This window comes from Echiichthys vipera (genome assembly GCF_963691815.1).
Source record: "Echiichthys vipera genome assembly, chromosome: 8".
Classification (NCBI taxonomy): Eukaryota; Metazoa; Chordata; class Actinopteri; order Perciformes; family Trachinidae; genus Echiichthys; species Echiichthys vipera.
In genome coordinates, this window is record NC_139833.1 from 29,378,086 (window position 1) to 29,390,895 (window position 12,810).

The 12,810-nt window shown below is 42.9% G+C and overlaps 2 protein-coding genes across 2 annotated transcripts; one reads left to right on the plus strand and one right to left on the minus strand.

Annotated features, from left to right (window-relative positions):
- The first annotated feature begins 1,313 nt into the window (after positions 1-1,313).
- Positions 1,314-7,254, plus strand: LOC310950342 (collagen triple helix repeat-containing protein 1-like). Its single transcript, XM_083918087.1, has 4 exons — positions 1,314-1,483; positions 4,854-5,072; positions 5,209-5,425; positions 6,819-7,254. Exons 1-4 carry the CDS (start codon positions 1,370-1,372, stop codon positions 6,959-6,961), a joined length of 693 nt encoding a protein of 230 aa, XP_083774213.1. The 5' UTR covers positions 1,314-1,369; the 3' UTR covers positions 6,962-7,254.
- Positions 7,255-7,379: 125 nt separating this feature from the next.
- Positions 7,380-12,550, minus strand: LOC310950553 (solute carrier family 25 member 32-like). Its single transcript, XM_083918428.1, has 7 exons — positions 12,127-12,550; positions 11,227-11,377; positions 11,022-11,107; positions 9,085-9,239; positions 8,598-8,711; positions 8,263-8,408; positions 7,380-8,143 (listed from the first exon to the last, which is right to left on the minus strand). The coding sequence occupies exons 1-7, from the start codon at positions 12,395-12,397 to the stop codon at positions 8,023-8,025; spliced, it is 1,044 nt and encodes a 347-aa protein (XP_083774554.1). The 5' UTR covers positions 12,398-12,550; the 3' UTR covers positions 7,380-8,022.
- Between the last annotated feature and the right edge of the window lie 260 nt (positions 12,551-12,810).

Below are 12,810 nucleotides of genomic sequence, written 5' to 3' on the forward strand. Positions count from 1 at the left end.
AGTACCCTCTAGCCAAAATGCATGCCAAAGTGCCCCCTAGAAGCCAAAATGCGTGCTAAAGTGCCCTCTAGAAGCCAAAATGCTTGCTAAAGTGGCCTCTTGGGAGCTAAAATGTGTGCTAAAGGGCTCTCTAGGAGCCAAAATGCGTGCTAAAGTGCTCTCTAGGAGCTAAAATATGTGCTAAAGTGCTCTCTAGAAGCCAAAATGCATGCTAAAATGCCCTCTAGAAGCCAAAATATGTGCTAAAGTGTCCTCTTGGGAGACAAAATGCGTGCTAAAGTGCCCTCTTGGGAGCCAAATTGCATGCTAAAGTGCTCTCTAGGAGCCAAAATGTGTGCTTAAGTGTCCTCTTGGGAACCAAAATCCCTGCTGAAGTGCTCTTTAGAAGCCAAAATGCCTGCTAAAGTGCCCTCTTGGGAGCCAAAACATGTGCTAAAGCTCCCTCATGGAGTCAAAATGCGTGTTACTGTCCTATTGGGAGCCAAAATGCATGCCAAAGTGCCCCCTAGAAGCCAAAATGCGTGCTAAAGTGCCCTCTAGAAGCCAAAATGCTTGCTAAAGTGGCCTCTTGGGAGCTAAAATGTGTGCTAAAGGGCTCTCTAGGAGCCAAAATGCGTGCTAAAGTGCTCTCTAGGAGCTAAAATATGTGCTAAAGTGCTCTCTAGAAGCCAAAATGCATGCTAAAATGCCCTCTAGAAGCCAAAATGTGTGCTAAAGTGTCCTCTTGGGAGACAAAATGCGTGCTAAAGTGCCCTCTTGGGAGCCAAATTGCATGCTAAAGTGCTCTCTAGGAGCCAAAATGTGTGCTTAAGTGTTCTCTTGGGAACCAAAATCCCTGCTGAAGTGCTCTTTAGAAGCCAAAATGCCTGCTAAAGTGCCCTCTTGGGAGCCAAAACATGTGCTAAAGCTCCCTCATGGAGTCAAAATGCGTGTTACTGTCCTATTGGGAGCCAAAACACATGCTAAAGTGCCCTCTTGGAAACAAAAACAAGTGCTAAAGTGCCCTCTTGGAGTCAAAATGCACGTTACTGTCCTATTGGGAGCCAAAATGCGTGCTTAAGTGCCCTCTTGGAAGCCAAAATGCGTGCTAAAGTGCTCTCTTCAGAGGTGAGGGTGCGCTAGTTCCCTCCTTTTTCCTTTTTGCCCCTGCCCTTCAAAAATCTGTGCACGCCACTGCTGGTGCGCTCCTACAGACCGTATGAATATTACAGGGATGTCTGGGTTTTTTATCCCCTCAGACTGAGGACGTTCCTGCAAGTTGACTGGCTCCTTCCCTCTTGTCCTGCCCTCCTCTGGAAGTGTCTAGGGTTGGAGTCAAACTGTCGCCTCTTCTCCCGCAGAGCGCACACAGCCGCCCGTTGGCTCTTGTATGATGTCTCCTCTCATTGCGCGCCTGCTGCTTCTTGTCTGCTTGGCTTTACCGCTCTATGGCGTGGAAAAGGTGAGAAATAGAGGATACCGAAAGGATCCTGACGCTGACAAGGTAAGAAAGAGATTAGCTAGAAAACAAAAACCCATGCTGCCGCTTTTATCATGACCAAATGTGCCATTCCAAGAGGGATGCGCGCGTTTTGGACACGCTGTGGAGTCCCACCACCACAAACAACTCCAAATGGGCTGATATGAAATGTTTACTAATCTAATGCTTTATTGTGGTTTGGCGCTCTTTATTGAATACCTTAACATCAACAGGGCACCTTGCATTATCCTGGGATCTTTCTTGTGGCATGCTCTGTTTACCAGAAGTATCTCTAAACGACTGATTTCCCCAAAAAAGAAAAACAAGAAATATGCTGATTGGTCCACATGGAGGCTCCAAGTGCAATGAGTGGGGTCACCACTTCTGTAAAACGGTCCAAAATGACCTGGTCCCAGGAGCAGATGAGGAATGCCGTTTTATAGCTTGTGTGTGGTCAGCTGGTTCTCCATTATTCCAGGTCTAGCTGCTCTCCAGCATGGGTGGACAGAAAAAAAAAATCCCCTACAGGAAGCTGGGGTCTGGCTCATTCTGTGTGTCTCTCCTTTGTTATCTATCTGTCTATCTTACCAACTTAAAAGAGGTTATGGTTTGGTATGGGGGGACATTCTGGCTGATATAAGGGTGATACACGTGTCACATATCTGAAAATATTCTCAAAAATACAGAAAGCAGGGTTCAACTATTTCATTTCAGTTTATCTTAGACCATCTTTGTCTACAATGGCATAACCCTCCATGCCGTAGGTGGAGAGTGAAGGAACAAAGTGGACACACATTTCTCTCTTCGGTCTCTTGGGTCAAATGAAAGTGAAACTAGTGTTTATTTTTGCTGGGATTCTCCAGACCCCCTCAGGGACTGGGAGTCTGAATCCCCGACTCTGAGAGCCGCAGAGCTCAAGGAGTTGCTTTTCGTGATCCTCCAAAGTCAAATTCCACAAATGAAACCACAGTAGAAGGATATAATGAATGGCATCTCATGGTACCATCTGTATCTAGTGCACTGGAAATGATGCAGAAAAGTCCAACTGCACTAGACACTCTGGATGAGGAAGATCTACTTATTTGAACATCATGGTAATCCTAAAACCCTATTCCTCCTGAGACCCCGCAGGTCTAAAAAGTCTCAAAGATGGACATTATATCCCCGCTGTGCTGTGCATGATCCAGGAGAGCTTCAGCCCTTGCTTCGGTGTTGACTACTGCATGAATTACTGCAGATTCCTGAGCATTTTGGAGCAAATGCAGCCTTTATGCTTCCTTTACAGTAAGGAACTGTGTGCTACCAGTATTCAGTAGAGCTGGAGTGAAGTCCTGCAGGCAGGCGGCACCACTACAGAAACAACTAATATTAAAGTCAGCTGTGTAGCAAAAGTGGACAGAGGTTCCATTCATTAGTCTGCTTTGAAATGTCTCCAAAAATCCAACCGTTAATAAAACTGAAATGTTTCCTTGCTGACGGACTCCGTATTTCCACATTTTGCCACCTAAATGCCAGAGTGCTTGGAAGTTTTGTCCTTTTTCCTTGAAATTTCGATGTCTATTACAGCACATGCATACCAAACCACAGTCTATTGGTTTCATCACAGACTTTACCATAAAGATGATGTCACCCTCACATCTCGAGGCTGCTCCATAGCCTCTAAATGGCTAAAACAGACTTAACCATCTGTTTCGCGGCAGCTGACATTATATTTTTTTGCAATTCTCCCTGCATTTAGGTATTTTCCAGATTCACATCATCTGCAAAATATTTTTTCTACTTCACCCCCTGGGACTCGTGGCGAGGCAAGATGTTGAAACTGGAGTAAAAGCTCTTTGTTCTCCTCTCCTGCCGACAGACTTTTTTTTGTTGCCTTTTGGCCTTGTGCCCCTATAAGTGCTCCACAGCTGCATGCTTAGCAGAGGAGCAGCAGCGACCCAACAAAAGCCGGAGCCTTCTGGCATCAGCGTTCGCTTTAGGGCGAGGATGCACTTCTACGTGTCACTTTATGTCTCTCTGTATGAAACTTACAAATCAGGTGACCAAGATTAACTCCATATTTAAAAAAAAAAAAAAGCCTTAACAACTATCCTGCACACTGTAATCTGTTGCTCCAAATGTCTCTTTAAGAACATATTACGCAGAGCTATTTGGATCTCCATTGTGTCAATCTCTGTGTGGTAGGGTAGTTTTGGCAAGCTCCCCCGTCTGTCTGTGTGTGTGTGTGTGTGTTTGAGTCAGCTTGAGTAAGATGCAGCATCTGTTTAAACATCACAGGAGAGTCTGCTGGACAGTGAGTCACAAGGATATATGTCTGACCAAACACCTACTGATTTAGGCTGTCACCAAGCCTTCAGTTCCTCACTAACACACGATCTGTCATCCGCTTGCTTCGTGGCCTCGTGGTTGCTGATTCTTTGCTTTGCCTTAGTTTGGATCACATCTGTTTTACACTTATTTCAGGCTTATGGCAGTGTATTTGTTTCAATGGCTGCTTAACTAGGTATAATCCGGTTTCTTGTGTGTGATGGTTCAATTCACTTCAATCCAATTTTATTTACAGTGCCAAATCATAACAAAAGTTATATCAGAACACTTTACAGAGTAGGTAAAGACCACACTCTATGACTTATATATGATTTACATAGACCCAACAACTAGGGAGGTGTTCCAGGCACGTCCAGCTGGGAGGAGGCCTCGGGGAAGACCCAGGACCAGGTGGAGAGATTATATCTCCACACTGGCCTGGGAACGCCTCGGAATCCCCCAGTTAGAGCTGGTTAATGTGGACCCGGAAAGGGAAGTTTGGGGTCCCCTGCTGAAGCTGCTGCCCTCGCGATCCGACCCGACCCAACGATTCCCCGTAGAGCACAGTGGCAAGGAAAACCTTCCCTATAACAGACAGGAACGTGGGACAGACCCAGCTCTGTGCAGGACGGACATCTGTCTGCACCGTGTAACTTGTGTAAATGTGTAACTTGTTTTAAGAAATGCTCTAGAAAAGAATGTCTGTGGCTTGAAACAAGAACGAATATGGCAATTAGCTACACTACAATTATAAGGAATTACATTTTGGGACAATCCATTTTAAAGTAATTAAAAAGTACAATGTTTCCTTCTGAGATCTAGGAGAGTAGAAGTGTAAAGCAGCAGAAGAATGAAAAACTCTAGTAGAGATGGGTGATAGATTGATGAATTAATTCAAATGTATGGGTTAGCGTGGTTGGATGAATGGCAGCATTTAGATGTCCATGGTGCATGCAGCCCAAACAGGGATTTATCTGAAAATCTGAAACAGGAAGTCAGATAACAATAGACTCGGCTGATGTTGTTGCACGCCTTCTTTTCATTGTCAACTTCATCACTACTTCCTCCTTTTCCTTGTTTTTCCCAGTATGGCAGTTGCATGCAGGGACCAGCAGGCACTTCTGGCAGAGAGGGCAACCCTGGAACCAACGGCATCCCCGGGACACCGGGCATCCCTGGCCGTGATGGGCTCAAAGGTGAGAAAGGCGAGTGCATCAACGAGATCTTCGAGGAGACCTGGAGGCCCAACTATAAGCAGTGTGCCTGGAACTCTCTCAATTATGGGATCGACCTCGGTAAAGTAGCTGTAAGTATCTGGATACCTCAAATGACATGTTTCTGAGGAATGTGGGTCCGTTTCAATCATTTTACATAATTACAGAAATGTTATACAACCACCATGATGCATAAACATGGCAAAACGTCCCAATGATGTGTTGCAGGACTGTACGTTCACTAAGCTGCGTTCAGACAGCGCCCTCAGAGTCCTCTTCAGTGGTTCCCTCAGACTCAAGTGTAAGAACGCATGCTGCCAGAGGTGGTACTTCACCTTCAATGGAGCAGAGTGCACAGGACCCCTGCCCATAGAGTCCATCATCTACTTAGACCAAGGAAGTCCTGAACTCAACTCAACCATCAACATCCACAGAACGTCCTCAGGTACAGTGTGCAGTAAACCCTAACCAATAATGTTCATCCCAGTTCTGTATGAAGCTTTAGTTTAAAGTGTAATTCCGACGCAAAATCCTCCCATGGTCTTTTTCAGCACTTACATACATCAAATCAAGACAGCCGGATGTGGCTAACACCGATTAGCTCGGTGCAGTACGTCGAAGGCGTTAAAACGTCTTTTTTAACCACTAACACTGCTCAAAATAACAGTAAACCTCTGCAGAAGCATGATAAGAGCCCCTACACAGAAAACAAAGCAGCAACAACATAGTTAGTGAACCCAGAGTTTATTAAAGAGTGTTTTAAAGACTTACCTACTGGCCCCTGTACCAGCTCCTCTCATAGTAAAGTCGATTACCAAATGCAATCCTGTAGTGGTTAAAAAAGGCGTTTTAATGCCTTCACTGTACTGCCCCGACCTAATCAGTGTTAGCCACGTCCGACTGCTTCTCGAACAATAGTTGTTACACAAAAAAACAGTCTCAATGGCTTATTTGCCAAAAAAGATCATGGGAGGATTTTCCGCCAGAATTACACTTTAAACTGTTCAAAATTTGGGGAAATATGAGAATTTGATGTTTTTTTTTTGATTAGCTTTAGCTAGAGCAAGAAGCTGGCTAGCTTAGCTTAGCATAAAGAGTAGAAACAGCCTGGCTCTGTCAAACATAGACAGCTCATCGAAAGCTCACAAAGTAATGTGTTATATCCATACTGTTAGGTCCTTTCACAACCCTACGTGTAAGAACTTCAGGCTGCAGTTTACAGAGGGTTATGTGCAGGCTATTTCTTAGTGAGGAACAGCCTTCAGGAACTTACTGCTCCTAGCTTTTTATTGTGTCCAGATGGGAACCCTAGAACTCATGAAAACTCCCATGAAACTCACTTCCTTACGACCTAAACTAACCTCAACCATGAGGCCAATCCCTAACTTAAACATCTAATATTAACCGTTCAATGCCTAACCATAACCATGTAACCTTTATTATTTGGTGCCTAAGCTTAGAGGTTAATGCCTTATCTTGAGACATTGGCAAACCTTTGGCTACCATCCAGACACAACCCTCTTGTTACCTGTGATCACAGACAGGCTTTCTCTCTTTAGTCTTTGTGCTAAACTGAGCTAAGGCTGTAGCTGGAGATTTAAAAAAAAAAGATATGAGAGTGGTATCGAGCTTCTCATCCATCTTTAGGAAAGAGAGCAAATAAGCACATTTCCCAAAATGTCTTGACTTTGCTTTGGGTGCAGGAAAGTCTTTAAACAAAGTGAGGGTACACTCTTCCACCAAACAAACCAATTAACAATTTATATCTGTGTCTGGACAGTTTTATTTGGGTGTCGCCTGAAATTCATTTGCACTTCTTTTCTTTTCTTCCTCTCCAGTTGAAGGGCTGTGTGAGGGTGTCAAAGCAGGGTTGGTGGATGTGGCTGTATGGGTGGGGACCTGTGCCGACTACCCCAGAGGTGACGCGTCTACAGGGTGGAATTCAGTATCCAGGATTATCATTGAGGAACTGCCCAAATAAACTAAAGTGATGTGTAAGGGAGGGACCCGCCCTTTCAGTATGACAGTATGTCATCTGGCCCTCCAAAACAATCGGGTATGGTTTGTTGAGGCGTCACAGCATCACTGATAAGAACTTGAATGTTTTTTTATGTGGTTTAAATTCTATACTAGTTGACAGGCCTATAAACAAGAATACTGTGTCATTCTGATGACCAGAAACCAACTCTGTACTGTAGCTTTTCTGCTTATGGGTGCCGTTTGTATACAGTAACCATTTAACAGACATTGACGATATTTAAACTATGTACTCATATGACATGTTTATATTCATTATTGCTGTTAATAAAGTATTCTTTTTCTAAAGAATTTAACTCAAACTTTACGACCATTTCTTATGTTCAGGAGTTTTGAAATGCCCTGTACCTAATTCAATGTAGTCACAAAGTAATGCATTTATTCTAAAAAAACACAACATTTATAGAAGTTATGTATATATATATTAAACATGACAATGCAGATAAAAACAGTTTGGCTTTTATAATGAAATGTTGTAAAGCAATGCGGTTACAATTTCTGGCCAGGAAACAGATGAATTATGGGATACATTAATTGGCATGTTTAGCACAAAAATCATCTCTATTGCTGCTGTGTTTACATAAAAAAATAATTTAAAAGAGACAAACTAATATTTCACACACATGACTGGAACCCTGAGATCTCCAACTTGCTGTTAATAATAATACTCTTTCACATTTCATTGTGTAGCCATTTCTTCTGCCAAAAAAAAAAAATGTAAACATAACTATGATGAAATGCTTATCACAGCACTGTGTCCTTTGTCAAGTAGAGCAACACACTTTTCCCCAGAAGTCAAAGGGTATGTCGTGCATTTACAAATGCACCGTTGACTCCTTTTCTCAGCATCTTCGTTCATTTTTAGTGCAAACGAATGCTTCTCCCCTCTGCACATTTCCGTGTACACTGTGGTTTACGTCCGGTGCGTTTCTCCCTGCATCTCTGCCAAAGGTTCAGTGAGAGCTCAGTCTTAGCGGCTGTCCGTGCCATGCTTTACAGGCTCATTTACTGTCCCAGAAGGTAGCGAGAGACATTCTCATAAACTACAAAGGTGATGCAGCAGGCAGGAGTGACTCGGATCAAGTTGGGGATGATGCCTTTGTAGAAACCGATGGTGCCTTCGTTCCTGCAGAGACGGGGGAAAAAAATGGCTGAGACTCAAATTGGACATTACTCAACAGCTATTTTAGAAACTGAGAGTAGGATGTCATGTTTGGCCTCTTTGGGAGTGGATCAGTATCGTACCTCCATGTCCGTCTGATGACATCAATAAGTCCATTGTATCTATTGTGCTGGTCTTGCAGACGAGCTCGCACCACCTGATATGGGTATGTTGTTGCCACAGCAAATATTTTGGATAATGCTGCCATTGTGATATACTCCAATGCACTCTGTTTACAAAAAGTAACCAAACGGAGATAAAAGTGAGCAGAGACGGAAAACTGATGAGTCACAGCTGCTAGTTATCCGCTGTGAGCTCAGTCTTATTAAACTGAGAAGTTACAAGCCTTATGTCGGTTTTTTTATGAAACGATGAGCATGATTCCAGACATTTGTGGCTCGTGGGGTCAATGACTCACCAGCTTCGTATCTGAAGGCACTTTCTTGTATTTGCTGTAGTCTCTCTTGAGCTCTTCGTAGGCCATGAACTGCAGCGCTCCGTGAGATGTGCCAAACAGACCAGGAACATAACCCTTTAACAAGTACGTAATTTGTAAGTAAGTCTTTCATGACGCACACATATACCTATAGTATTCATTATCTATCAAAGACTTTTTCACTGAGTAGCATTATCCTGCCAGGCTCATTCTAGCTTCCACTACCATTATTCATGGGTTGCAAGTTCTCTAATACAACTATTATGGGCTGTTACTGCCCTCTTGTGGTGATTAATGAACAAATACAAAACTTTATTTCCTGCCTAGGAGGGCAAAGGACAACTTGTGCTGTAGTAGCATGGTTGTCCAAACCGACATTCCTCCACTAAACTTACCTGTCATTGGTGTAAATAAGCATTTCATATATTGCTTAATTACATGAGAGCACAAAGATACACTGATGTTTAACCTTATATAGTCCTGGCACTCCCTCGTGGCGGTAGATCTTGACCAGAGCATCTATCATCCCCTTGTACTGTTTACTGGTCGGGTCAGCATTGTACTGGAGCACCAGCCGGGTCTTGGTCACCCAGATTGGGTTGGTTATGGTGAGCGTCAGGATGCCTAGGTGAGGACAGGGAAGTGTTAGAATGAAGCCGACCACATTTTCCAAAAGCAAGCTCTCTGAAGTGCATTCAGTGGTCAGACGCCCCATTGTTAACACAGTCAGCGGGCTCCTCCTACAGGGCTTTTTGTGTTTACTGTGTGTGGCTGCAACTCAAGCTCTACACCCTGCAAGCCCGGATCAAGTGGTTCTCCTCAACAAAGGAGAAAGGAGGCATGATCTAAGAGACGCTGATCGTAATGTAGTTGGTGCCAGACCAAGCTGCCCTGCTGATTATGTAGACTAAATTTACTTGAGTTCACAGAGCACGGGATGATAAACGATATATGAGCAGAGGTTCTGTGTGCCAAAACATCCAATCCATGAGACAGAAGCGAAAACAAGTACGCACACTGTCAAATAAGAACAAAATGAATATGCAGCAGAAGTTTTGGATATCATACAGTAGAAAAATGTCAGCTGGTCAAATGCATCTTTATAATGTCACACTTAACTGTGTAACTTTTGCTGACTCTTGACCAGGACTCCCTCAAAAAAAGAGGTTTTTAATCTCAATGGGACTTTCCTGGTAAAACAAAAAATAAATATGGCGTGACCACTTTCGGCTCCACGTTATATTATATTATATTATACTATACTAAAGCGAGCATTGTCTGGTTGAAAGTTTGACTCTGGCTTGAACAAGCTGCAGGAGTGATGTAGTCTTGTGTGTGTGTGTGTGTGTGTGTCGGAGCTGAGCCCTGCTCTGTGTCAAACATCCAGAGGAGAGGACAGAGAAGCCCAAGCTCACATGCTAGGTACCAAAATTTGGCACAGACGATTTAACATGAACAGTACATGGTAGAACCAACATAATTTGGTGGCTAAAAGTCTAAGTACCACCGCCACACGACCAACCCTAACTACAATCAGCGTACAGTGTTCCCCATACCATTATATCCCCCCCAACAGCACCCCCTGCCCCCCTTGAACGTCAAGTTAATTTTCTTTAATTGTATTTTCTGAATAGCGTCAGATCCCAACAGGAGCCATTTAAGGATTCCTCTCTGATAGAACAGCTTTATACTTTGTCCTTTCAGTGAACAAACTAAACAGCCTCATGTTATTTATCTACATGGTTGTTGGAGGCAAGAGGAAAAACGAAACTGAAACTTATCAGAGATCCTTTATTATTTAGTTTGAGAAGATGATTCACTCCTACGAAAACAAAAGAATTAAACAAACTGAAATTCTTTCTTAAGTTTGTTGTGCTTGAAAGCATAAAGTGATTTTTGATTTAACTTTGGACTGTTTCTGTTGGGGACCATTATTCTGACCTTTGGACAATTATTTTAAAGACTTTTTTTGATGCCAAGTGTAGCTCATTTTGTAATTCACTGATTTAAACTGAGTTTGCGTTGTGGCTCTGATTATTGCTTGTATAATTGTGATCCTTCTGTCTGGTAATTTTTAACACCTTTTAACACTGATTCATTTATCCATGACGGGATTGACCTTTAATACAAACCTAAACCATTAAATTGTCTGAATAGACACTGACTAGCACGCTATCAAAAGAACACTCAGGCGATCTGCTACAGTGCGTTAGAAACACATGAGAACCATGTTAACCTTTCATTTTTTTGTCATCACCCCACCCCCCACCCCAACGCTATAAACCTGGGGGAAACCATATGTGTAAGAAATTCTAAAAATATCGGGGCATTTACCTAATTTGGGGTAAATGCTCCTGTTTGCTGAAGCCAGTGTGTCAGCAGTATCCAGATACATATAGGACTAACCTGCTTCAGCCGCAGACACCAGGTGCTCTGTGGCACTCAGTTCAGTTTGACGGCCCTCCTTTATGTACCCTTTGATTGCATTGTAGCTGTGAGGGAAGATTAGTGTGGGAAATAAGACATGTGACACATCACTTTAAAAGGTCAACACAATCCATGAGAAATATGATGCAGACATGATCCGGCAGGTTTATTATAGCTTACGTACAAAAAGAAGTAGAGACCCCAAGATGCTCCAGCACCCCATATATTGGGTGTCACTCCTTGGTAGAGTCCTCTAAGTCCCTCCTGCTGCCAAACACTCTTCATACAGTGCAATATGCTACTGTACTTGGGTCTCAGTTCCAATCCATCACTTACTACATTGAAACAACAACAAAGAAAGACATCTGTTAAGTCAGATCATCTAAATTTAACAGAAGACACCAAAAAGTTTGAAGGTGAATAAAGCCTTAGCAGCATGCACCGCTGACATGAAGCACATTTTAAAGTATCAGATTTCTAACCAAAGTCCTGCACATTTAGCTCCATTTGAGGAAAATAAACAAATCCATTAATATTTCAGTAGCTCCTAACTGGCAAGAAAAGTATAGTATATTATCGCAAATGCCTTTTTTTGTTTTTTCCATTTTATGAAGGATCCCCATTAGTCATCACCTTTGTGAAGACTATTCTTCCTGGGGTCCAACACAAGACATATATGGACAAATATTATGAAGCACCATACATATTGTTATATTTGAACAATGAATACATAGTAGCACCCTACGACACGAAAGGCACAGAGACATACTCTTCATGTTATAAAACAAAAAACAAACAAAACAAGACAACCTAATATCCTTAATGACACCTGCTTCTTTAAGTTTCTTTTTGAAGCTTAAAATATTTCCCATTAGGATAAGATGTGGAGGGAGGTTGTTCCAATATATTACAGCTCTAGACATTACTGTTTTTTAAAGTGCATTAGTTGTGGGCAGAGGTAAAGCCACGACCTAACGCCAGTCTGGTATCATAACCATGTCTATCATTGGTAGAGAACAGGCTGGTGGGTGGACGTGCACATTATTAGACAGTCAATAATGATGTTAGAATCACTGCAAGTCACCTGCAAACCGGATCTTGACCAGATCCAGAGGGTGAAGGATCAATGTTGACACCACTCCTCCACTGAGCCCAGCGACCAGGTTTTCGATCTTCACGTGGCTGAAGACCCGCTGGACATGCCCGGCTACGGAGACCGCAGACGCGGGTTTGATGGACACGTCAGTTGCCCCGTGGTTACTAGAGGGACTCATGTTATTTAACTTCGTGTTTCTGTCAGCTAACGTTAGCTTAGCGCCCGGGTAACGTTGACAGACTCTCACTCTATAGCACATAGACGGCGGCTCGTTGACATTGCTAGACGAACGGTAGTGACTCCTTGAAGCGTCCTCGTGTTCATTACATGTTAGCAAGTGAGCCGCGTTTGAGACACGCGGTGACACTCCACGGCTGAGGTAACCGTGCTCAAAATGTCAAACAGGCAGTGCTCGACCTTGCTGCGAGTGTCTCGTCTAGAGTAAGCGTCAGTTAACAGCAGTGGTTCCGGCCGTCACCTTCAAAATAAAAGTCATTTTTTTAAAATCTCGATGATTAAACTTTATTATTATTCCTTATTCGAGAATTTGGTAAAACAAACGTTTGAGGACAGGTGCTTTAAAGGCACTTTATCACAATATATATGAATTCATGCTCTGTAAAACTGTAACTTAAACTGTAACTTTTCAAAAATATATATATATTTATGTAT

Bases quoted from the DNA above. Each gene is read 5' to 3' on its own strand.
- LOC310950342 (XM_083918087.1), top strand. From the start codon at position 1,370: ATGATGTCTCCTCTCATTGCGCGCCTGCTGCTTCTTGTCTGCTTGGCT. The intron at 5,073-5,208 runs GTAAGTATCTGG...GATGTGTTGCAG, and splicing joins TCGACCTCGGTAAAGTAGCT to GACTGTACGTTCACTAAGCT. The intron at 5,426-6,818 runs GTACAGTGTGCA...CTTCCTCTCCAG, and splicing joins CATCCACAGAACGTCCTCAG to TTGAAGGGCTGTGTGAGGGT.
- LOC310950553 (XM_083918428.1), bottom strand. From the start codon at position 12,397: ATGTGCTATAGAGTGAGAGTCTGTCAACGTTACCCGGGCGCTAAGCTA. The intron at 9,240-11,021 runs GTTAGTCCTATA...GTCCTCACCTAG, and splicing joins GGTGTCTGCGGCTGAAGCAG to GCATCCTGACGCTCACCATA. The intron at 8,712-9,084 runs GTTAAACATCAG...TACTTGTTAAAG, and splicing joins GAGTGCCAGGACTATATAAG to GGTTATGTTCCTGGTCTGTT.